This window comes from Lagopus leucura, unplaced genomic scaffold (assembly GCF_019238085.1).
Source record: "Lagopus leucura isolate 7727_CA_CO unplaced genomic scaffold, USGS_WTPT01 Super-Scaffold_1, whole genome shotgun sequence".
Classification (NCBI taxonomy): Eukaryota; Metazoa; Chordata; class Aves; order Galliformes; family Phasianidae; genus Lagopus; species Lagopus leucura.
In genome coordinates this window covers 17,492,468-17,519,149 of record NW_024962250.1, presented here as the reverse complement: position 1 = coordinate 17,519,149, position 26,682 = coordinate 17,492,468, and the positions used below count along the sequence as shown (strand labels likewise).

General features: G+C 38.0%; 1 protein-coding gene across 3 annotated transcripts in view; it reads left to right on the top strand.

Moving 5' to 3' along the window:
- The first annotated feature begins 1,677 nt into the window (after positions 1-1,677).
- The window catches only part of HEATR5A (HEAT repeat containing 5A), a 59,389-nt gene continuing 34,384 nt past the window's right edge, over positions 1,678-26,682 (top strand). For all 3 annotated transcript variants that reach the window (XM_042882678.1, XM_042882607.1, XM_042882524.1), the window contains exons 1-11: positions 1,678-1,731; positions 9,939-10,015; positions 11,242-11,522; positions 12,650-12,861; positions 18,010-18,118; positions 18,624-18,773; positions 19,051-19,222; positions 21,027-21,187; positions 23,534-23,789; positions 24,878-25,033; positions 25,796-26,046. In XM_042882678.1, coding sequence (XP_042738612.1) covers positions 11,397-11,522; positions 12,650-12,861; positions 18,010-18,118; positions 18,624-18,773; positions 19,051-19,222; positions 21,027-21,187; positions 23,534-23,789; positions 24,878-25,033; positions 25,796-26,046 — 1,593 coding nt within the window. In that variant the 5' untranslated portion in view covers positions 1,678-1,731; positions 9,939-10,015; positions 11,242-11,396. The remainder of the gene's footprint in view (positions 1,732-9,938; positions 10,016-11,241; positions 11,523-12,649; positions 12,862-18,009; positions 18,119-18,623; positions 18,774-19,050; positions 19,223-21,026; positions 21,188-23,533; positions 23,790-24,877; positions 25,034-25,795; positions 26,047-26,682) is intronic.

The following is a 26,682-nucleotide window of genomic DNA, read 5'->3' as shown; positions in this document are numbered from 1 at the left end:
AGACATTTATATATTATTCTTTATTAGCACATATATTGGCAGAACTTTCTGGTAAAAGGTCACTGCCTCAGTGCTCATGTTTCTGTACAATAGTAATTCAGTAAAAATGAAACCAATGTCCATATATGGTAAAGCAGCCTGATGCTTTTAAATCTGTAGAATACAGTTAGGCAGTTCTCTGAGAAGATTTTATTAAATATTCCTTAGTGATATATATGTACATATAGATTGTTCTGAAAGTAATGCCTCCTAATTATTTCCATTGAGCTGAGAAGGGAACAATAGAACAAATTCTCAGCTACAAAACAGTGTTTTTCAGCAGTCACCATTGGTCGTGCATTTTTGCCAGCCATGAACAAGAGCCTGCATGTTGCCTTCCTAAAAAATCTGTGCCAGTGGCATTGACCCACTGTCACCACTGCTGAAACGCACTACTCCCACTGTGCTCACATCCACTGTTTCGTCTCCATAAATGTTTAGCAAATGTTGACGAAGGTCAGTGAGTGCCATTTTTTTCTGCACGAGGGAATTCAGTTCCACATACACACTTCTTTGTCAGACACCATTTTGTTAGAGTGCCCCTGTGCTGCCTTCTGTCGCATGACAATAACTCTAATAGTATATTGGTATGGAAGCTTCAGCCTTTATTACCGTAACACCAACACCCACCTCTGATGTCATGCGCCAACATAATAAAATGGGAGCAGCCTTCATATTTGAGGATGAACTTACAAGGTTATGTAAGGGCTGGGGATGATTTTGACTCCTATGCTTATGTATGTCAGGCATTATTTCCTCCCCGCAGTGGTTTGCACTACTTCAAAGAACCCAGCTTGTGGAAAGGAACCTTTGCTCCCTGCCCCATGCACCTAAACAGTGTTCCTCTGTGGGAATACTAAGACAAAAGATTGTCTTTAATATCTGTTATCCAGTCAAAATCAGCCCTTAATTCCAGAAGGTGTTATTTTCTTCATCAGCTTTGTACAGCAGTAGCTGAAGTAGTAGGATTAAAACCAGAACACCTTAATACCACCAAACTAAATGCTGCCAGCAGAAACCAGACCTCATGCCTGCTTGCTGGTTTCCTCTCCTAGTTGGCTATACAATATATACATATTATATGTATATATCTCCTGACATGGTAGAGCATCAGTTACAATGCCAGAATAAGACTCCTTTAAATTAAAAAAGAAGGCTGAGATACACATTTTCCTTTTAGTATGTCAGACCTTCAGCTCTGAAGACAGAATGCCGAACAGAACGTTCCTTCAGCAGAAATTCTCACATAACCGAGTTCACTGTTATGACAGTTGTCAATGAGGGAGGTCACTCCTCAGCAAACCGGCCGCTGGCTGGCTCCCCTGGCACCAGGCCGGCTGCCAGCTCTCCGCCCCAGGGAAAGCCCAGCTCCCGGCACCGCGAGGTTTACCCTGTCGGCAGCGCGCCCCGGCCGTGCCCGCTTCACCTCATGGATTTCTTCTAGCGGCGCCCTCCCGCACCCGGCTCCCGTCCCATCCCTCTGAGGCCCGGGCCGGCCGCAGCGGGCGCTCGATGTCTCCGGCCCCGATTGCACAACCCTGAGCAGCGGCAACTCCCTCCCGCGCCGGCGGGCGGTGGCGGCTCGGGCGCAGGCCCCCGCCCCCCCCGCGCGCCGGACGAGGGAGGGCGGAGCCGAGCCCCGCAGCGCCCCGCAGAGCGGCGCGGGAGGCTCGCGGCCGGCCCTCGCCGCAGGTACCGCGGGAGAGGGGCGGTGGTCCTACCCGGCCGGGCGGGCGCAGGGCGGGGCTCTGTTTGCGCGGTGGGTCTCCCTGCTCCGTCCCTCTCTGTCCCTAAGGGGCGGGGAGGGAAGAGGCAGCCTTCTGGCGACCCTTCCCATGGGGAAGAGGGGCGTGAGGCTTTGCGCGCGCTCTCTCCTTCCGCCTGGAAGCGAGGAAGGAGCCCCGGGGGCCTCGGCAGCCGCCTGCAGTGCTGGCGCGGAGCTGCCGGGTGACCCTAAAAGGCGGTCCCCGCAGGGCGGGAGAAGACGCTCGGAGAGGTGATCGGAGCTGCCGCCAGGGGCTGAAGGAGGTTGGGCGAGGGGACGGGGCTCGGTGAGCGGAAACGCCGAAGGGAGCCGAGAGCTCGCTGAGGGCTGCCGGGGGTCTACATGTAAAAAGCGCTGTATCGCCGCGCGGCCGTCTGCGTTGACCAGCGAGACGGTCGAGCGGATTCGAAAACGGATCCCCGCGGTGACCGGGTGGCTTCCGGGCTCCCTGTCAGCGGCCCAGGGAGTCCGTCAGGCGGCGCTGGGGCTGCCCGCACGGCGGGCGCGGGGCGCCGATCGGAGCTTGAGCCCGGGCGGGGCCTCCTCGGGGAGCCGGCAGGCAGAGCGGGGAGGGAAGGTACGCTCCTCGATGGCAGCAGAAGCAGGAGGAAGGAAGTGCCCTCCTCGCTGTCCGAGTGTCAGGGCTGAAGTTGAAGGGTAAGGCTGGTGATGTTTCTGGTGTGGGTCCGTAGAGACCTGGAGACTGCAGGGACCCGTTTGGCATTCCCTTACAGTGACTGTGCGTGGTCTGATGGGCTAATTTTATTTTTAACGGGTCTTTTTATCTGACAGTACTCTGCAGAGAAAGTGGTGGTACTGGGGACTCCAGTTTATGCAAATATGGTGGCTGGCATTTACGTTTTGAACTCCTGGATAGGACGACAGTGCTCGGCATAATGGATATGCTCTGCACTCTGCACAGGGAAATAGAATCTGGAGAGGTGCATGGGTGCTGGTATATTGGAATGAGGGAAGGAGGGACTGCTGGTATCTTAGGTTAAAATGCAGGTGAAGGTCATTGAGGTGTGGAGAGGGAGTAATGGGACAGAAGAAAGGCATGTAAAAATGAGTTCAGCTTTGGGCTTCTGTACTTGGATATTTTTCAGAAGTTTTGATTCACTGTTTGTAATGTCTGTTTAAGTTTGAGCTAATTTTTATAGAAGTAAATGTGTGCTTTGCTGTGACTTCTATTCAACTTTTATTTTGATCTTATTTGCCAGAAATAATCAGGCTGCATTGTATGTCTTGGTGTTTTACTGGATGGTATGTTTCCACATGGTATGTAATGTACTCAACTCATGTATGAAATAACAGGTGTGACATAGGGGATAGACTTCTTCTGGCTCTGGACTGAAGGTTGTTTGGTGTTTTTTTCTTTTTGCCCCTTTTCCTGATGGTTTTAATGCAGTGAACAAGAGGAGGGGAAGCCAGTTTAACATTACACTGAGTCTGGGGATAAATAGAAAACGTGATCTTGAACACAGAATTGGGTTCGCTGCTGGTGAAACACCTGAGTTACTGGCTAGTTCATTACATTGTATTGAACATGCCAAAACCTTTGTTAGCCAGTGCAGGATGACCATCTTTTACAAAGCAGAACATGCTGATGGAGTGGAGTGACTGGTTAGCAATGCCTCATAGGAGTGTTTTCAGAGTGTGGGATGTTTGTTCTATTTGGTTTGTAAGGGAGCAGGAACTTTAAAAAGGTGTGAGGGATATCTGTACTGCAAGCAAAAATGTATGAAATCTCTGTACAGTTACGCTTCTTTTTTTCTGAGCTGTTTTGGAGTCTTCTTTGAGGAAGAGACATTTAAAATACCTGGAGAATGCACCTTTGAAAAGACATAAAGACATCTCTGTCTTTAATTTATGCCCTGAGAGTGGGCTCTATCTGCTAAATAAGATTCCAACAGTCTGCAACTGTGAGGTCTTCTGCTGCTGAAGTTTTGTGCTCGTGCACTTTAGTATAGTTGAAAGATGGTTGTAGCAATAAATAACCCAGCACTGCTATATCCGTCGTGATTCTGGGGGAAAACAAATACACTTTTTTTTTAGGATTTCAGGACGTGTTCAGCAAAATTACTCTTTTAAGGGAAAATGGGTAGCTGAAATCAACCTTTACCTATTGAAATTCAATTTAATGTTTTAACAAAGAATTCAGTTTCACCCAACTTCCCTTGTCGTGACAGAAAAACACATTGGCACATTCAGGTTGATGGATCTTGCTGTATTAGGTAAACAGTATCATCTGCAGCATTGTCAAGAATAAAGCGATGCTCAGATGTTTTGAAATTATTTTTAGGATTTGGGTCAGTGTTTATACTTCTCTGGTGTTTATGCATTTGCCTTACTATCCCATCAGTTTTCAAACCTGCTGATAAGCCCTTACAATTTGCAAGGTTGCATGTTAATAAAGTAATGTTCTCAGGTCCTTGTAGTGGAACTTAAATTCTCTTTTGATGTACACTTTCAGAAATGAAGTGCACTAGTTGTGGGTGCTGGGGGTGAGTGGGCTCATAGCACTGACATTGGGCTCAGGAAGTGGCTGATTTACATTTCTCAATAACTGAATGTAGCTCTTTGTTTCCTGGAATAGTTCGTGTTAAGTGGAGATAGAGAGTAAAGTGATTATAATAAGCATGGAAGTAAGTTATAAGTACTTTCTAACATGGCAAATGAATGTTTTCCAATACCTGTGTTTTCAGAAATGTCTCAAATATTTTGCATTACTGAAGCAGTGATTATACTTCCAGGCACATTTTTCAGGACATGTTTTCACTCTAGTCACATCAAGCGTTGTCCTCAAAACATCATCACAGAAATTATTCAGCATTCCCAGAAGACATTGTCTTGTCACTTATTTCACACTTCAGCAAATGTGTACTGTGTTGTAATTCTTATCAATGCTACTGTTATGTATGAAGGTTGTGGGTGGTCACATTCTTTGTGTGAATATTTTTTAGAACAGCGTGCCCCTAGAATTATGTTAGATTTTGTTTAGGTTTTTATTGCATTTGAGCTTTATTGCTTTTTCAGATTGTGGGTGGCTTCTCTGAAATTTGGAAATCAAGAACATTAGACAAGCATTTTGCTAAGTCTGGCTAGAAAACCAGTAGTTTTGAATTGTTGTTATGGCAGTAAACATGTACTTTGTATGAGCGTTTTTGTTCACAAGATGTCAAAACAAGACCTTTTTGTTTTGCAACATGAATAGAAGTGATATTTGTTCACTAGCACAGTATCAAATGTAATGTGGAAATGATAAAACTTACTTGGAATGTGCAATATAGGAAGATGCACTTGAATGACAACTTCAGTAAGTACTTGTGTAAATGCTGCCAAATATTCATTGATAGAAGAGAGACATCATTTTCCTGGGGCAAAATGCTTCTTCCAGAACACAGTTAACCAGTGAGCCTGAAAGAGAGACATCTTGTTTCAACATCTCTGATTTCAGAATCATGTTTCTAAGCTGAATAATTACATACAAAAGTACAATGTGACTGGAGGTTTTCCCAGTCTGAAATTTTCATTAAGTAATTAGAGCAAATGGATGGTTGTGTAATGATCTGTTATTTTTTGTGTTGTTAGTCCAACTCATTGTTAAGATTCTTCATTGCTTTTTGTCATTCTCGATAAGCATGTGATGCAAATGCATACACGTTTTTATTGAAGCAGAAAGACAACTTCATTTGTGACTGGAATTGAATCTCTTCATAACACAGGATAAGTGTGATAACATACAAGTACTCAGCTGTGAGATGTAATTTCTGATGCATGTTTTCCACATGCATGGCAGTGCACTTAAAAACAAATATTAATACTTACAGTTCTGCTAGATAGAAAAGTCTTAGAATCTTGGATCTCCTCCTCTATGACCTGGCTTTCTGTGTGCTCTGGGTTGTGCTAATTTCATGTCTTGTGGCCTTTCCTTGTAAATTGCTTTTTAACATCAAATTTAGTCACATCTTCTGTAAGCTTGGCTTCAGATTTCCTGCTGCTGAGCAATAAAACCGAACGTTGCAAAACATCTTGCAAAGAATGCAAGAATGCTGTGTGCTTATGGCAGGTTACTCGTTTTGGATGGGAAGCTATCAAATCTATTTGATACCAAGGAGTAATTTTGTCCACATTGATTAATGACTGATTAATTCAAGCACATGTTTGTATACATTTATAGATGAGACTCTCGTTTCACATCACTTAACTGTTCTCCTCTCCAAAGCCTAATCCATTCATTATACAGATGCTTTTGATGCTGAAATGCCCTAAAATTGTTTGTATATTTTCTTTGAAGTTGTATGAAAGTAAGCAGTGAAAGGGTATGTGAAATTCCCAACTTCTGCTGAATGAGAGGGCAAGAATGGTTAGCACTGCTGTACATAAGATGTGTAGGGAGGGGTAAATGTATGCTAGGGCACGGCTGGTACCTGCCACTGCTCTGCAGAGGAGGAAAAAAAAAAAGGCATCTGTGTGTAGAGAAAAGACTGAAGTTGGCTTAAGGCAGTGGATGATGCCACACAAAGCGCACTGGGATACTAAGTTATTTGAAGCTGATATAGGTTTTCATTCTCTGTGAGGCAGACTTTTCCTGTATGTTTGTTGGTAACGTTTTGTAGAAGTAACTAAGTAAACAAAGGCTGCTCTGTTTTTTGAGTAATAATAAGTATCTTTACGTAGGACTTGAATATTTCCGCCTCTGTAGTATGTTGAGTGCTTAAAGTTCAAGCTTATTTGAGCTGGAATTCTAGTTTCTGGCCCTGAAATAATCAGGGTTTATTTCTTATCAAGCTATTACAATTGTATCACTGTTGTTTATTTAGATTAGATTATTTATATATGTACAATAGCTGCTAGCTAAGTTATAGCTAAAGATAACTCCTCTAGATCCCCTATTTGAAGTTACTATGAAGTTTTTCCTGCACTTTTTTTGCTTTCTTGAGATCTCTATTCCTGCTTATTTTTGCCTCCTAGCATAAAAAATACACTTTAACTACTGGACTTTCACTATGGGCTGTTTTTCACTAAAAATGGCTGAGTTTGGCCAGTGTTTGCTGTCTGGGTCAAAACCCACTTCAAAAAATAAACATCCTCCTAAGTTTCCAGAGCTAGGTATATAAAAATTCTGTTTGTTTTGAAGACACTCTAAGCAGGTATGTGAAAGTAGTTAAAATAAGCCTAAGCATTGATTGTCTTGTGATGTGCTTGGCTCAAATGCATGGGTAATGATCATCCCATTAAACTTTTAAAACAGCGCTGCGGGAGTAAAATTGATCTGAACTGCTAATGACTGTAACTAAACGTGTCAGGCTGGGAGACTCTCTCTTAAACATACCAGTTTATTTGTGAGATAGGTGACAACAAAGCCTGCTTTATGAGGTGGAGAAAAAAGTTACATGAAGTCAGTTAAAATGGTACTTGCATCGCAAGAAAAGACAACTTGAAGCTAATGACTGTGCTTCAGTTCTCTTTCTCAGGGATATGATGAAAATGACCTTGATTGTGTAGTCAGCCCAGTGGCAGCTGTTAGAAAAATACTGGTAGTTGTTACTTTTTACTTTTTTAGTATTACGCATTATTTATTTTTACACATAGCTGGTAAGAATCAACAGTGGTCATTTCTTTGAAGAACTGTCTCTTCTCTGCTGGACTAATGTTTGGAAGAGGAGTGAATCCACAGGTTAATGATCTTTGTTTTACATCCGATGTAAGGCATAATTACTGTAATACTTCTGGAATGAGAAAAATATAATTACAAAGATGAGTTATACAGCCCTTTATTTTCTTCACTGTGTTGTAGATGTAAAGGACTTCTGTGTGCATCCTCATTCAAGTGTTGTTTGGTGATAGCTCAAGATAGTCTGATTTTGTTGGTACATGTTTCATTCAATGAAATTTCAGTTTTATTTTTCTACATTTCTGTTTCAGATCAAGAAGTATCAAAATAAAAGCACTGGGGGAAAGAAGAGTGTCAGGGAACTATCAAATAGCTCACCATTTTAAAGCACGAGTTTCATTTAAATGTCAGCGCTGCTTTGCGTTCTTAGATTGTACTTGTTTTGATTCACTGGTGTGAGAGGATGTTCCAGACAGTAACATGAGCACTGGCTGGTGTGATACTCTATTGTGTTGGAGTGGCCCACCATGCAGCAATGCATTGCCTCTAATTAAAGCAGAGTTGCACCTGTGTCAAGGCTGCAAATGTTTAAATTTGATGTTTCTTTCTCTGCGTAGAAATTGCCTAGTAACATCTTGCATGCTTAACAAGGGTATATTTAATATTAATTAATCCCAGCTCTTCTCCATATTCTGTGTTCGTATTCTGTTTTGCATAGTCCTATATGTATAATGCCTTCTGCGTTGCTCTCCAGTGTGATGACAAAATCAACGTGTAGTAAATGTGGAATTCCTGCATTCTCATCTTTCTTCTCAGAAGGTTGTATGCCTGTGCTCTTTTCTGGTTGTTACCTCTGAATCTGGTGTGCAGGTTTACAATGCTGTGTGTTTGGGGACATGTATATTTGAAGAAGGTAGGGAATGTAGTGTGTTATGCAAAGCTTTGTGTGACCAAAGTTTTCATGTTGGTGAGCACTGGGAGGATCAGGTCTGCGAGTGTTTGCTACGCTGTTCTGTTTCTGAAAAACTAAATCTTCCATAATTAACAACCAACTTCTGTAATTCAGAAGTGATGCAGTCTTTCTTCCAGAAATGCTAGCATTCCCAGCTGTGTTAGCCGGCATTCATTACGAAGATCAGCAACTACGCTACGGTATTTTTCTTTGATAATTATTTACACAAATACTAACCAAAAAAATCCAGAATAACTTCAGTGGAACAATGTAAGCTTTGACTGATATTAAAAGGAAGTGCCTATAAGTTGGCTGCAGAGTTGTGAGCAGCATAGTTGACAGAGCCTAGACTTGTCCAGGTTGAAAAGCACCTTGGAAGCTCTTTTTTGTGTGACCTTTTGCTCCAAGAAGGGTGAATTCAGGCTAGGTTGCTTAGGACTTTGCTTAGTCTAGTCTTAGTCTGAGAGCAAAGATTCTACAACTTCTCAGCACCTGTTCCAGAGGTTGACAATCCTTAGAGAGAAAACCTTTTTTTCTAGCCTATTGGAACCTTCCTTGTTTCAATTCGTGCTGTTTGTTTCTTGTATTGTTCCCTCCCACAGACCTCAATAGGCAAAGAATCTTCCATCTTCTTGGTAACCTTTTCTTGTGAAGGCTGTTGTTGAATTCCCTTGACACTTCTCTTTACCAAGCTAAACATGTCTGGCTGGTGGATACCATGGCTCCAGCCCATAGACTTTCTTCTTCTGGGGAGCCCCAGGCTGGAGGCACTAGCCCAGGTGTGATATAACAAGTTCCAGGCCCTTCGATCAGCTGGCTGACCTCTTTATGGTACAGCTTTGAAGTTTATGCACTGGCCAGGTTACCCTGGATGTTTGGTTAGGACAGCTCCGCGCAATTCTGCATAATTACAGCTATTTTGTTTTCTTCTTGTCTAACTGCTGACTTTGCTTTGCAAGATCTAATGAAGTTAAACTCTGTTTTTCTTTCGGTATAGAGAAAGAAAAAAAGCAATGAAAATGTTAGTGATCATTTGAATATTTGCTTTTACTGCAGGGAGCTAAATGCAGCACCAGCTGTTTCCAAACTGCCACTGAAAGAAGTTTAGATTACTTTGAAATGCATATGCACCTTTAATCTATTTTCAACTCGAGTCTCCTAAAGACTGATTGAAAAGTGGTTGTATTTAAAATAGTATGCAAACTGTATTTCATATCCTGCTAGACTTAGTTAAAGGGAGAGGTTTAAGAAATGTTATTGTTCACTGATAACTGCATTAAAATTATTTCTGGAAATTAGGATGGATTAATTATGTTCATGTCTTGTATCTATAGTATTGTGTGTGGCTTTTTCAGAACAGATGAATCACCTTTGCCATCTCTGCTGATTACTGGTATAGATATGAATGTTGGCATGATTATAATAATTTGAGCTTAAAATAACAAATATTTTGCACCTGTGCTTTTTTTTTTTTTTAGACATTGAAATTGTTATTTTGTGTAGAACGGAGACTTTTATCTAGAGTGCTTTTTTGAAACTGATCTTTATGTTAACTCTTTTTCTAGGAAGTAGAGTTCTTGACATCTTTTATCCAAGAACCTAGAGTGAAGAGGTTGTACAATGCGAAGACATAATCTGCAAGGTAAGTTAAGGTCCAGTATCTGACAGTGATCTGTTAAAGTGATCAGTAATCAGTTGAAGGGAAAATATTATCAAACTTCTTCTCTGTGTGCATTGAAATGATTACTGTGGCTGTAGGTGTTTTAGAGACACTAGACAGCTCATAACTTCAGTGCTGAGCAGTGATGAAACTGTACTCAAATATTCAATGAAATAATAATTCTACAGATTTTGTATGTCACACACAAAAAGGTGACACTAGAGTTAAGTTCTCAGAGTGTTCATACTCTGAGGAGTATAAGTAGTAAATTGTGAACATCTGCTTACCTGGTCAGTTTAAATGTGTATGTATATTTATATCTACTTATCATTTTATACTGTGATGTCCTGTCAAGCAGCCTGGTATTTCAGGTAAATTTAAAATGTCAGTTCATCACAGTGAGTTCCTTTGTGAGCAAATTTTATATTGAGATGTTTAGAATGTAGTGAAGGTAACCTTTTACTGTGCATTTGATGACAGCCTGAGTGCTGAATTATTTAGAATTGTTTTGTATTGCCCACTAGACTGTTAGATCATTTTACACCATAATATTGTTACCACATAGGAAAAAACACATGCTCAGCAGCTCAGTGAACTCTGAAAGGATAATTTGGGAGTTAGCAATATGGCTGACATTTTACCAGAATAGTCTGAAATAAGTAAAATTAAACAACTTCAACTGAATTTGTTCTTGAAACCCTTTTTTTCAGTTTCTTATGGAAAAAAAAAAAAGAGACATCATTGGAGGTTGGTTTTTCTTTGTGTCTCGCTTGGCACTGAGACTAGATCAAGTGTTTGAAAAAGATGTTAACATTTAAGTCTGTAGATATAGTCAATGTGAATTCTTAGGTTTAGGTTACTTCCATCTTGCACTTAATTCTAGATCACAAAATCCATCTTATTTGAGGCTGTTTGATTGTTGTTTTCAGGCATATGTTTGGTCGAGTACCAGAAAAGCTCACTTCGTGTGAAACATGATGAATTAAAATAGTTCAGTGAGAACTCTGATGTATTCTAGACTACGTTTACTTGGCACATTATTTCAATATCATATTTACCCCAAAACATTAAATATTACTAATACCACCTAAACAAAATGACCGTGGTGTTTTTGAAAATTTTAAGTATTCTTTTAAAAAGTATTTTGAAATATTGGATGTAATAATGACTGCTTGATTCTCTTGTAACCTTTCTGTTTTTCTGTTTAGGTGTTCAAACTTCTGACTTGGTCATCAAATATTAATGGAAAAAAACAAAAAACAACCCTGATTAATTAACATAATTCTGGCAGTTTGTTGGTTGTTTTTTTTTCCTTCAATTCTTTGGTGTTTGATGAGGAGAAATTCAAGGAAGATTTCAAGGAATGGAGTTAGCTCACAGTTTACTACTCAATGAAGAAGAGTATAACCAGCTTGACGAACATCAAAAAGCAGAGTTCATTTTTGAATGGTTACAGTATTTGGAAAAGCTTTTACCAGTTACTAGCAGGGTAAGTATAATGTGATTTGAAGAAAAGCATGTTGTTTTGTTTTTTTTTTTGTTTTCTTATAAAAAAGTTTTATTCCATTTCCTTTGCTTTTCTTGTCTTTTACTTGCTGTTGCAGATGATAACTACTGCACTACATTCATAAAAAAGAAGCAGAAATGTATATTTATTGATATAAAACTGACTTAACAAAGCTTAATTGCAAATAAGACAGTGCATTAACAAGATTTGAGATGGTAGGATATACTTAATTTGCTACTGCATAGCAGGTATGGTAAACACATAGGATATTCTCCCAAAAGTCATGAGGTTCAGAGTGGACCCACTTTCACCACAGAAGTGTGGCTGGATCTTCTCCTAGCCCCCAGACTTGATCATTTATTTACATTTGAGGGGTTGTTTGTACACAGTCAATCAAAGATTGAATCTTAGTCAAGTTAAGAAAACTTAAACTATTAGTCACTTACTTAGGATCTATACCAGCAAGGTGTCTTGATGTCAAGGTGTGAAAGATCTCTGTGCAAATGTAATCTTCAGATATATCCCTATTCAGGCAGAGATCTTGTTGTGCAGCCAGATGCCATGCAGAAGAGCAAGTGGAGGTCTTGCATTGCTCGCTATTTATGGATTCAAATAATTGACTCAAATAGAGTTTTTTTGTTTTCTTTTCCAAGCATATACAGTGTCAGCTGTTGAACCTTGTGTGTGCTACCAGTTCTTTCAGCCCCCCTCTTTGGGACAGATCTGTGGTGGTTAATCTGTCTTAACAACAGTGTTATCAATGCTGTTACTCACTGTCTTCCTGTGCAAGGCCTTCTATGCAAGTCCAGGCCAAAGGAGGGAACATGGGAAGAAATTGGGGTGGGGGGGTACTGTGGAGCACATGGTCACAGGTACTGTATGGCACAAGAAGGCAACAGCTGTGCCTTCTAATAGGATATTATGGAACAATAGCAGGTAACAAAGAAGGAAATTTGGCTTACCCTTTCCAAAAGATGGTGACAACTCGAAAGGAGTGTAATCTCTATCCAGAGAGGTGTCACTCCCTCAGCTGCTAATCCTTTAATAAGGCGAGTGGACGGGGGGCGGAACAGACGTGTAAATTTAACTACTACTGATTTTATTTCCAGACTGATATAAAAGAAAACCAGAAGAAACTGGTTGAACAATTGACTTCTTTATTAAACAATTCACCAGGACCCCCTACCAGGCGGCTTGTTGCCAAGAATTTAGCTGTACTTTATAGCACTGGAGACACTTTTTCTGTTTATCAAACAATTGAAAAATGTAATGAACTCATTCGGAGTAAAGATGATTCACCAAGTTATCTGCCTACAAAACTGTAAGTATTTTTCATTGAACTCAGACTTCAAATCTGGAAACGACAGGGACAAGTGTGATGACACATGATAAGATGTGAATGTAGGGGAGGGCATGCTCCCTCATTTTTGCTTGTTGTCCAAATAAGCTCTGTGGCTTAAAACACAGACTTTGAAAGGCTCCTTGATTAGAATAATTATTATGGGTATGCCATAATAAGAAGTAACTTTTTTTTCCTCCAAAAGTCTCTGAACTTTTCAGACTGAGTACTAAAAGAGGAACTGAATTCCTTTGAAAACTGAAAGCAAATTCAAATTATTTCCTTCCCTCTAGACGCTGTAAGAATTATATCTTAGTCATTTAACATATGCTGCCTTTGAGGCAGAATTGTGAATGGTTAAGGATTTGTGTAGCTTTTTATATATCTCTTTGTGACTTCCCTGGAAAGTTTTGGGTAAGTTCAGCTGCAGGTTGTGAATAAAGTCAGGTCAGTACTTCATAACACGAATTACCCTTCAGAGTTTGATAGCTTAAATATATTTTTCATCCTTATTTAAGATTTTTTCTTGTTGCAATTCATATAAATACAGCATAAAAACAATCACATTAAACATGTTTAAATCACGTTACTTTTGAAGCATTCAACACAATGGTAATGTGGTGGTTGATAGGAGTCAGTAAGCATTGTGTGCGTTAGAATAAAATTTGGCCTACCAAAATGTTTCATGTTTACTGGATCCACTGGAAAAAATGCACTGTGTGATCCGAAAGCTAAGCTGAATTAACTTATTTGGAAACATAGACATGTTAAATCTGTATGCGTGTGATACCATTTAAAGTTATAAATGACCACAGTATGCTTTAAGGTAATGGAAGAAACTAAGGACAGTTTTTGCTTTATGGTTTTTGAGTATGAGAAGACAAAACGAGCTTGCAGTGCATATCGTTATATGGAAGCAATTCAAACATTACCTGTTAGAAAAGAGCTTAAGAAAGCTTTTAATATATTGCTTATTTTAAACTTAGTTTAAAAAAAAAAAAAAGTATTTACCTGACATGATAAATCTGAGTTCACTGCCACAGGACAGCTAATGAAAGAAAGAACATATTGGTATTGAATACTGTATATGGGCAGCAGGAACCTAAATGATAGAAGACAGTTGGTGATTTTCAACCAGGCAATTGAAAATCAGGCCTAAGAATAGCAGTAATGGATGACAGAGTAGGAGCGGGCAGGTGTTTAAAAAACAAGAAGGTGGTAGTATACTACTGAGAAGAGCAACAAAACAGATAAATACAGCTTCAAGTGGAAAATACAGAGACTGAGCAAATTTCTTTAAAGGGTTGAACTGAATGTAATTACTTAAAAGCATATGAAATATTTGTAATTAAATGCCTGAAGATGGCCAAAAGAACAGAGGAATATGAAATATTTTTACAGGACACAAAACCAAACCTTAAGATATAGAAATACTAGGAATAACTTTTTTCTGGTACACTGTATGTCCTCCACTGTAGTAAAATAAAATAGAAGTAGAGATAGGGAAACATCATTGTGCATTACTAATGATACAGTACACATAGCAGATCAGAATTGGTTATTCCCCTTTTGTTTGAGTTGCTAATTGTGTTTCTGACAATCCTTTTCAAATGATGTTTCCTGGAAACAGATTTTTACAAGGAGTCTTGTCTTATCCAGTGCTATATTGTTTTTTGATTCCTGATTTCAGTTGACCTCTTGTACTGTCTTAACAGTTAAGAATAAGCTCAGCTTAAGGAGTTTTAGTCCTGCAAAGTAAATTACTGCTATAGTACTGTTCTTCAACAGTGAAATGTATAATTAACCTTCTAGGAGAGTTCAGTGTGGCACAGAACTCTACTAGTTTTTCTTGCTTCGGCTGCAAGACAGTTGCTTTGGAGGAAGTGAAATGATGTTAGCATAGCAAGGAGAGATGCTGGAGTCCATTGCCAGCAAAGCAAAAGTGACAAAGAAAGACAGAAATGGCAGAGATGGAGAGTAAGAAGGTAGAAAAGTAGCTGGAGGAGAGAGAAGAGGCGATGTTAAGAGTCCTGATTGGCATGAAAACAGAGGTGAGGAGAATGAAAGAGGGATGATGTGAAGAAAAAGGCATGAATAAATAATGGATTCAAAAAGGAGATTTCTTGTGGTATTGATGCTGAGGCACTAGGCTACGGAAAAGCATTTGGAAGAAAAGCTTTATCTTGTGCAGCAATTAAGTGGACTACTTGGTGTCCAGTGAAGAAAGGCTGCTTTTTTTTTTGTTTGTTTTTTTTTTTTTGTTTAAATGCTTACTTTGCTTTTTTAAATTTTGACTAAAGTTTTGTCTGTTTGTCATCTGTTCTTGTTAATTTAGCATACATGCCCACATTGTCTGGTAGCTTTCAATCATTGTTAGCAAATTCTGATTCACCTGGAGACTCCTCTAATGACAGTTTCCAATGAATTGTTTATTTATCTCATGATTTACTGCTTCTCTACTTTCATGTGGGTGGAAGATGTTTTAGGCGAGCAATTTTAAAAGAGAATAGCCATCATCTTCTACTAAAGCAGAGTGTGACATGAGTCCTGTTATTGAATCAGACAAATATGTCACGTAGCATGACTTAAAATTCCGAAGTTTTGAAAATATTCACTAGTATTGTTTTTAATCTGTAAGCATTGTAAAAAATATTTGGCTGATCAGGAAACTTTCATTGCTGATCTCACTGTTAATTTACTACTTTTAAAATCTTACTTTTGCATTTACTGTTGTTCTCTAAACAACTGTATTTGGGAGAGGTAGCAACTGAAGTTTATCTTATCGAATCATAGAATCACAAGTTTGGAAAGGACTTACAAGCTCATGTAGTCCAGCTGTCCTCCCATTACCATTGCTACCACAAGCACTAACCCATATCTTGTAGCTCCTCATTCAGGCACCTCTTGAACACTGCCAGGGATGGAGACTCCTCCACCTCCCTTGGCGGGCCATTCCAGTATCTGACCACTCTCTGAGAGAAAAAGTTTCTTTATGTCTAGCCTAAACCTCCTTTGGTACAACTTGCTACCATTTCCTTGGGTCCTGTTTGTTGCCTGAGAGAAGAGGCCAAACCCCTCCTCATCACAACCTCCCTTCAGGAAGTTGTAGAGTGTGGTGAGGTCTCCTCTGAGCCTCCTCTTCTCTAGGCTAAACAATCCCAGCTCCCTCAACTGCTCCTCATAAGGTTTGTGCTCCAGATCCCTCACCAGTTTCGTTGCCCTTCTCTGGACATGTTCAAGCACTCAGTGTCATCTTGTAGTGAGGGGCCCAAAACTGAACACAGTACTCGAGGTGTGTCCTCACCAGTGCTGAGTAGAGGGGGACGATCACCTCCCTGCTCCTGCTGGCCACACTATTTCTAATGCAGGCCAGGATGGCATTGGCCCTCTTGGCCACCTGGGCACACTGCCAGCTCATGTTCAGCCAACCATCAACCAACATCCCCCAGGTCCCTTTCCTCTTCACAGTCATATTTAAAGTCATTTAAAAACTCTGTGCAATGTGCTGCTAAGGATGAAAAGACATGGGTAGAAATTTTTCCTACAAAACATGGGCATCCTTTGAAACTTCCTTTCCCTTCCAGCTAGGCTTCCTTGGAAACTTCTGCAAATTGACAGAATCAGTAGTTCATGTGGTTTGATTTAGTGAAGAAATATTTGTGGGAAAAACTTTAGGCAACTAGAATTATGATAACAATCCTGAAATGCAGTCAGAAGAGCTTCCAGCTTTTATATGAAGCAGAAAAAGCTGTGTTCTTATCTTTGATAACGAAATGTTACAAATGTTGCATGTCAACAAATATTGCCAAATTACTGTGCAATACTGATGCAAATGATGGGCTTACTAAACATGTAAGAGTGTTTGCAGGTTATTTCAGGATGTAATAAGGCAGTCCTGGAGTTATTTTTCTTATGTATGTTTACTAAACATTCTTTACATCAACGACAGCTTGAAATATATATTATTCAGTCTTAAAACTAGCTGAAGGAGTTACCTAGGACCATCAAACAATCAATGTAGTGGTAAGGTGCTGCAACTATAGTTTTGTGCCCAGCCATACTGCAGACAAAACTAAAATCCAAAGTGTTGGTATGTGCCAGTACATGTAAAAGCAGTAATGAAAAATGTTGTTTTAAAAAAATTAGATTTTTTGTTTGATAAGAGAATAAAGATTATCTGTTTTATTTTTCTCGTGTCATTTAGGAAATAGCAGTTATTATTCAATGCGTTTTTCCAGTTTAAAATATGTTCAGTATGAGATGTTAAAACTCCATACTTAGTACTTAAATTCAACTGGGGAATAAGTTTAAAAAATGTTTTCTTGATGGTGATGCTGAGCTGTGTCACTGTGCATTACGTAGGTCTGGCCAAAGAGCAGAAGGGTGATTAAAGAAATCAGGAATTTTTTCCTTGTATTCAACAAAAAAAATTTACTCACAGATGGATCAATACAAAATCCAACTCTTAAGTAGTCATTGAAAGGAGTGCATTCTTTAATTGAGCAGCTATTTTTTTTTTTCCGTCAATATTAAGCAATTTTTGCTTTTGCTAGGGAATTGCCTATGAGCATGCAGAGCACACAGACTCCAGTTGTCAAGTTATTTCTCCTAGAAACTAAATTCAGAACCTGTGTATAATGACAAGAACATAGATTTAGAAATCTTCTGTTCCCTCCAGAGTGTTTCCACGGTACATATGACTGTACACGCATGCCACAATTTTAACTATTTGACAATTTGCAATCTCCATCATGTTGTAAACAAACTCCTCCTTGTCTGCTTCTAGCTGCATATACAGTAGCATGATGTCATAGACTGTGATGTAGGCCACTCTTAGTTAGAAATTCATTGGTAAGGTTTAAGGATGGATCATGATAAATGTTTTTCGATTGTAAAATGTGTTAGAGGTTTATCTTCCCAGCCCCTGTACCCTCAGTTCTCTTGTAGTGTGAGTGTGTGCCCCACACTCATCTTTTCTTTTTTTTTTTTCTTTTGATAATCCACTTACACTTTTGAAACATTCTATTTAGTTATTTTGTTACTTGTCAATTGATTACATTAGTCTTCTTAATCCCTTTCATCTGTTGTTGCATCCATTTTCATGCGTTTTTGGATTTGCTTTTGTTTTAGTGCTGCGGTGGTATGCTTGGGCTATTTATACAAAAAATTGGGAAGAATTTTGGGAAACAGTTTTACTGACACCGTTGGGAATGTGCTTAAAGCAATGAAGAATGCAGAGGTATTGGAACAGCATGTTTAAAAAATGATTGGAAAAATAATAGGATGTTTACCATTGATAGACCAATGAATAGGAGAAATTGCATGATACCAGTGTATGTAAAAATTGTGGTGAGTCATAGGATAAAATTCAATATCTGTATTCCAAAGAATTACCAATGGATTATTGTCATAATTGGATTGAAGTTATTCTCATGCTGCTTTCATGAAAGAACTTGTTAATCTAGAAAATTTCATTGCCTTTACTAATGAGAACATTTTTGCTCCAGCTTGTTTCATATTTTGAATATTAAATTGCCCATGAGTACCTTTTCATAGAATGCAGAAGCTTTTATCTTGGTTATAGTGTTATAGAACGAGTTCTCTAGCTCATTTCAGCATAAACAGATTTCTAACGGTGAAAAAAATCTCATACATTTGTTTACTTGTTTTGTTAGGCACCATTTTCTATTTCCAAGGAGTTTAGGACTATGGAACTGTAACGTTTCTTCTTTTTCATTTTTCAGTCTCAAGGTCGTTATGAAATCATGCTTAGTTTACAAAATATGTTGAAGGGTTTAGGAGCTGCTGCTGTCTCTTGTCACAGGGATATTTACAAGGCTGCCCGATCATGTCTGACAGATCGATCCATGGCAGTCCGCTGTGCTGCTGCAAAGGTAAAGTGCTCTCATTATTTGCTATTTAGTAACTCCCTAAACAAAGCTTTCATTTAATGGATGATAAACACATCAGTAAATACACTTTTTGCTTGTCTGTATTTCTTTGACATTGCCCTGGCAGCAAAAAATCAAGTAATTTTAGTATGAAGCAACACGCTTATTTTATTAGGGAGAACTCAGTCTTATGCTGCAAGCTAAAATCTGTACTGAGTGCTTTTCCATAACAAAACATTAACCTTAGGCATTTTTACTTCCTTTTCTCTTTTTTGTCTAGTGTCTTCTAGAACTTCAGAATGAAGCAGTATTTATGTGGAGTACGGATCTGGATAGCATTGTGACTTTGTGTTTTAAATCTTTTGAAGGTTCTAATTATGATGTACATTTAGCAGTTTCAAAACTTTTAGGCACAGTACTGGCTAGAGCTTTAACATCTAAGCAGGCAACAGGTAAGGTATGCACTTTGGTGATTCGTCATCTGTAAAAATCTTATCAGATGTTCAGAAACTCTGAAGTTCTGAAACCTGAAGTAAAATCACCATGTAAACTTCATCAAGCTGTTTGTATCTGTTGTTTGATCTTTTTGTTAACTTTTATTCTCATAACATTTTTTCTCATATAATACTGTAATGTTTTTACTTGTGTTGCACAACTATATACACTCACAATAATAATAAACAAGAAAAAATATTTGGTAAAACTAGTTTCCTCTGTTACAAGAATATTGTTGTATTTTTGCAATGTGTAAGGAACACTAAGATGTGATGGAGTATCTGCCTGTCAAACTGAAGAGCTAAGGATAGGTTTTTAAACTGTTTTTCCAAAATTGTCAGTACCATTTCTGGATTGTACAGTGGTACAGACATGATCTGAAGCAAGAATGAACACACAGCTCTCTTAACAGAGCACGTATAACAGTTTCTGTTGACAGGCATCCTGAGACAAATTTAGCATCTCAAATCTTTGGTATCATTCGGAGTGGGCGTTTTTAGTCCAGTCTTAGGAGCCCAAAACTAAACTTCCAACTGTAATCTATGTGAAATATAACATGATGCAGAGTGAGTATGATTCTTCATTTAATGGCATCAAGACTTTGTGTGCAATAAGCAGAAAATGACAAAATGAAGTCATTAAGCCCAGCTTACTGCTTTTTCAAAATTCTTGAGGTTATCTGCTTACTTTGAAGATTCTTAAAAATCTTGTATTCTGAAGATATTTTTTAGGAAAAAAAAAAATCTTTAGAGAGAAAAAAACAATTAAAACTGGTCTTTTTATATTAAAATAGGGAGGGGAAAAACCTTCTCAGTCCTCTTTATAAACTGTTTTCTTCTTCCAAGCAATGTAGTTATATAACCTTAACACTTCAGTAATGCAAGAAGCTCATCCAGCTGTTTTGTTGGTTATTTTTAGTAGTGAATCCTTAGGTTAAAAACAAGTTAGATCTGCGTGAGATGGAAGCTGGGTTAAGGCTGAAATGGGCTAGGGAACAAGAGGAGGGAGCAAAACATGAGGGAGTACGTAGCTACAAAATTTCTGCTTTGAATGTGATAGCCAATTGGCAGTGGGGATTATGATTACTGCTTTATTATCTAAAGTCGTCTTAGTCTCTATCTCATCAAAATATGAGAAATGAGTGAAAAACAGCAAAAATTTTAGATTGCTTAGTTCACACACTGTGCAGTAATCGTGAAGTTTGCACATGCACAATTCCTAGCATATATTTTAAATGGATATTCTGCCAGGGAATGAAACAGAATAAAAATCAGAGATACTTTCTTTCCAGCAGATTGTAAACACGTTCTATTACTCTCATTATTTCGGAGAATTGGTACTAAGTTGAGAAGGTTTTTGTTTCTAAAAATACCTTTTGCAGTGTCCGTATCTGGCTAAGTGTAACAGGAAGGTAATCTGTCCTGTCTTGAGTCTGGAAGAGAAAGTTGTCTTTAGTGAGGTGGATGAGTTGGTCAGGGCTTTCGTGAAGCTTAAGTTAGCAGGAGTAGGCTATACAGACTGTTCTACAGAGAGGGCCTAGATTTGATGGTAAATATCATACAGAGAGGATGTGTGCATATGCATGTGTATGTGTGTGTGCGTGCGTTTGTATATAAAATGTTTCAAGCATGTTTGGATTTGGTTGTGTTACTGATTTGTTTAAATCCATCTTTTCTAAAATGATTGGAGTCAAAGCTTTACCTCTGAAATATGAGTAAGTTCTACAGAGCTATTCCTCTAAACAATTATATCTATTTTTAGTATCCACCAAGCATAACTCCCGCAGAATCTCTTTGGAAGAAGTGATGGAGCTCTTAGGAACTGGATTTCTGCGTGGAAGTTATGGATTTCTACGAGCCAGTGGTGATATGCTGAAAGGGACCAGCTCAGTCAGCAGAGATGTTAGGGTTGGAGTCACACAGGTTTGTGTTACATTATTTATGTTGTTCTAAGATTGCTGAATATTCCTACAACTGTTTTTATATATCCCTTATTTCATCCTTGTTTGTATCTGTGACAAAGTTTAATAATAAAAATTTTTACCTTGAACTGTGCCGGAAAGAAGATTTCTAATGTTTCTTGTTGCTTATATGGCAGTTTGAAACTTTCAAAATGAAGCGTGTGTTACAAGTGAAATCTTTAAGTGATTTAAAAAAAAAGTGATATAAGTAATTACTTTCATCAAATTGTTTCTTATTAGTAATTTACTGCCTTGTGCCTAAAATTTAGAGGGGGAAGGTGCAAGAATTTTTTTAAACATGGAGTGGTTTCCTACTATACAACCATTCTCAGTCCCATTTTGAAAGAATGAGTTCTGCTTTGAATAATTAAAAAATAAAAAATAAGGAGAAACAGTTTAGTGACACAAAGCAAATATTTGCTGACTGGTTTTGTTGTGTTCCAGAATGCTTAGTTAAAGGATAGAACTTTAACTGAGAAGAGCTGAAGTCAGAATGTGCAATGCATACTGGTAAAAAGCGTAAATTTTTGAGATAAGCTAAGTGCTTGTGAAAACCTATGTATTCAAATGTTAATGGTATTGATGAACATTTACATGTCTAACAGTAGTGATTATTTTAATATTACAGTCTGTACAAGTATTTATGTCAGTATTTGCCAGTAAGGGGATTTTTAGGCATTTCAACTACTGTAGTGCAAAAACAATCTCTAATTTAGTTTGAATTACTTATGGAAGCTGCCTGACTTTGCATTGGAGAAGCTAGAAGATATTCACAGATTGTCTTCATGTTCAGCTCATGTTAGGTGGGGACATGAACTTCTGGCAGAATGACAGATAAGCCAGGGAGAAATATTTACCTAGAAAATGCATGCCAGACACCTAGGGTTTTCTATATATGCAGTCATTTCATTGATTTTTTTTTTTTTTTTAATTTTTTTTTTTTCCAGGAATAGGTATTTCACTTCAGTATTTTGACTACGTGTACTTTCTAAAAAAAATTGTTTCTATTTTTCATGCATTTCTATGCTAATGCATACCAGTTCTATATGGTGTGCTGTTGCTGTACTATCACAGTAAAATCAGTGATGTTTCTGTAAGAAACAGAGTTTTGTGTATACCGATGCTTGCAAGAAGAAAATGCTTTCGTTTATAAAATGTATTGGTTATTATTTGAATTACAGTTTGTTATAATTTTTAAAATCTGTAAGAATTCTGAAGATGGCTTCTTATATATGGAAGAATAATTTGTATTTATTCATGATATGGTCAAGTTCAAGATGTAGCCGCGGCAGTATGAGTCTTTGCAACCCTATTCTGTTAAATTCCTCAGTTTTTGAATCTGTAAAACAGTGGTAATGTACTGGTACATTATTAAGCCTAAGTAGTATTTGTTAAGAGCTATTAATTGTCAATAGGATTTTCTTGTTTCTCCACCTGCATTACATCACTTTCTTTTGTGTAAATAGTTTAGTCATTAATGTTGTACACAAGTCACAGTATATAAGAAGTAAATTGAGAAGTTTGTTGATGGGTAGTACTTGTGAACTTTCTTTTGAGGACTATTGCATATTGGATTGCATATACTCATTTTATGGCATTCATTTTTCTTGGTGGTAACACATCTATTCATTAAAAAACCCAGCGCATGCATACAGAAGGCATTTATAAGGGAGTGTATTCTGTAGCAAAATAAATGGTGTTCTGGTAATTAGATTTGTAAAGTGACACTGCATTCTTTCTCTTTGTTGTGATGTCCACAGTCTTTCTATAGTACCTCTGCTGCAAAGCAAACAATGAAAATTCATTGAGATTAAGAGCAGTGCTTGGGGGCTGCAAATGTTCCCTAATTCCAAGCCTGTAATAACAAAATTCTCTCAGGGTTATGGGTTACAGTATTGTAACATAGTAGTTCTTAAAATGCATTCATACATTAAATTTGTGTTCCATGTGCAGAATATTAAATAGCTAGGAGCTGTTGTTCGGTGAGACCAAACACAGTGTTTTACATAACAAGTGCCTGTGCAGGGTAAACTGCCATTTCTCACACTCTGGAATGAAATAAAGTAGGCAAGCAACTTGAATTAACTTACAGTCAAACTAAGCTGTGTTATTGCTAGAATATTTTTTAGGGCTACATTTTTCACCTGCTACCTGCAGGTGAGAATGTACCAGATATATGAACTCAGTTCAGTGATTTTTGTATTTCTGGAATTGCAGAGGCATAAATAATTATGTATGTGGGATAGCTGATAGCAGTTCTCCAGATGATTTTCCTCTAAAATATGACTTCTTTTCAAATCTTTTCCAGGCATATGTGGTATTTGTCTCTACATTAGGAGGACAGTGGCTTGAAAGGAACTTCTCTGCCTTCCTTTCTCATATTCTAGATCTTGTTTCTCAGTCTCACCCTAAGGCTATTCAGAATCAGATGGAGGCTATCGGCTGTCGCTGCTGTGTTTCATTTATCCTTCGAGCTACAGTAGGAGGCCTTCTTGGGGAAAAAGCTCAAATTGCAGCTGCCAAGGAGATTTGTCAGGCCATCTGGAAACTGAAGAAAATTGTGGGTATGGATCTAACAAGATTATCCATTTGGGCCTCTTGTTTTTTTCTTTAAGTGGTTTCTAACTTCCTAATCCAGAAACTGCAGAAAAATATCTAGTGCTGATTTATTACCATAATAATTTAGAAGGGTTTTGGTAGTGTGTTTTGTTTTTAACTTGGGCTGTTTCATTTTTTTTGTTAGTACGTGTGTAGATATTAACACTTTCTTTTTTTACTTTAGCTACTTACTCACTAGCAAAATCACTCTAACCACTTACAAATATGACAGTATAATGAATCTGTGCAGGAATGAAATGCAGGCAGTATTGTAAAATGACAGTTGACAGTTGATACACATCTAGCCACGTTCTGCTTTCCTGTTCAGTACATATGGCACTACTGATGGTTTGTTCCTAATTGTAAAAAGGAGTATTTCTCTTGAAGAAAACAGGTAGTCAGGTACATAGCTTCCAAGCAAACTGCTGATCTCCCACCATCATCCTTGTTGGGAGGATGAAAGAGAGTACTATACTGCTGCATACTGTGTTCTGTTTACGTATCTAAATGATAAATGTATAAACTGACTTGATAGTTTGTGTCTCAAAAGATGAAATTAGGAAACAAAACAAGTAAACATTTTTTTTCCCATTTTTATTTCATCCCTATTACTGTGTCTATCCTTATTCTCCCCCTTCTTGTGCCTCATTCACTCTTGTGCTCTTTCTTTCTTTCCTGTGATTTTTTTTTTTTTTTCCTACTACGTGTATAATCTGACAGGTTATATTCATTCCTTGTCAAAACATGACCTCATAAAGTCATCTTTGGGAAGGCTGGGAATAGCATGCTTCTTTCTAGCCACTGTTCTCATCAGCTGTTTGGTGTTGGTGTTTTTTTTCCATTTTGTTTTTCTAACTGTGAGGGCAGTTATATTTAAGTATATACTTGCCTTAATGAAGTAAACCTTTATGAAAACAATTTGATCAATGATTAAAATGGTAATGATAAAAGTTTGTTTAGTAATACAAAGTACCATAGCAAAACCCTTTATCTGATTGCTTTGTTTTATTTATGGTAGCAATTTCATGGAGTTCTTCCTATGTTGTGTTATCAGATGCTTCAGTGAGTGACAGTAACTTGGAGACACGAATTAGTACAACAGATGTAACAAGAAGTCAGCATGTGCTTGTGTGTGCGCTTCAAGAACTTGGGAGTCTCATCCATGGCTTAGGAACTACAGCAGCACCATTACTACAGGACTCCAGTACTGGTATGTGCCCTGAATTTTTTTCATGTACGAGAGTATAAAATATATTCCCATTTTTACTATGATCTATGATTGCTTGTGGCTGGACTGTTAACTCTTTAAAATTCATTGGCATGGGAAATAATCAATATGTGCAGTTTGTAGCATGCAGTCTCTTTACCTGGTCCTCTTTAATTCTGGTCTTTCTGTTTCTTCTAACAGATAGGAAGAAGAGAAGTTAATTTTTTGCATGCCATATGAAATTTTCAGGCCTTGACCTACGATATTCAAATTATCTCTTGTCTGCACTATTATGTTCATTTCAGAATAATAGATAGGAAAAAAGATTAGTATCAAATTTAACTTCATTAAGAATTGTATTTAAACAGAGTCAGTTTGATCAAGATGAGTGTCTTTATCTACTTTTCTTGCTTGCAGTGAGAATGTTTTCATCTGGATAGGTTCGTGTAGGTGTCATTTTTCCTTGAATGTGTTTCTGATTCTTAGAGAATGATTACAGAGTTTTTAATTCGTGTTGGTGAATAACCAGATGATGTCTTAAGGTTTTTTCACTCTCTTACTTTTTGGGGTAGTATTTTCTTTAAAGAATTGTAGTTTTTAAATTTGATGACAAATACATTTTGTGGTAAAATCAACAGTACTTTTGAAAGAGAAGTACGGAAATTAGATACTTGATAATTCCTTATATGTTTTGCTTGTTGACATCATCTTAGAGATCATCTGTTTGCCAGCTTCTTAAATGTATTCGTGCATTCTATTTTTCAGGAGTTCTGGAAGCAGTAATTTCTGTCATCCTTCATCCCAGCATTTCAGTTAGACTCACAGCAGCTTGGTGTTTACGCTGCATTGCAATAGCATTGCCCTCCTACGTGTCTCTACTGTTGAATCGTTGCATTGAACGTCTGAACGCACTGAAATCCTCCCCAGAAGCAATAACTGGGTTCAGTTTTGCTATTGCTGCTTTACTGGGTGCAGTAAAACACTGTCCTCTGGGAATTCCACATGGAAGAGGGAAGGTATGGTCTGAATATTAGGCAATTATTTGATTTTTTTTTTTTTTTTTTTTTGCAGCAATATTTGCATGTGTTCTTCATCACATGATCACAAAACCCAAGATCCTGATGTGGTATTTTCTTTCTACAAGAAGGGGATTTCAAAGCACAATCATGAAAAAGCAAGTGTTTTTCTCAGATATGTCAGAATTTTGTGGGAAAGTTCATTAGTGATTTTATTAACCATTCACACTGTTATCTTTTTGTTGTGGAGAAGATTGTTAGGTATTTCTACCCTAATAGAGGTCAGTTCTCTGGATCTATGAGGACTTAAATTTAACAGCTCCAAAAAAGCAGTTTACCCAAGGAAAACATTTCTCGAGTGGAGTTAAGTTTTTCAGAATTTATAAGAAAATTATTTTCAAATGACAAAATCTTCTGTAATTCTGTAGTTGGGCTAAATTAGAAAGCTATCATTTTTCTTGCTTTTTTACTCAAGAAAATGGTCAGCTGAAGTGCTGAAATGTATCAGACTTTGCCAAAGGAAGAGATTTTTCTTTTAATAAAAAATTTAATTAAACAGACAAGTCCTATTGCATGCTACAGTGTTAGAAGTAAATTTCCTGAAAGAAAGCTCATTCAAACATAGATTAAGCCAAA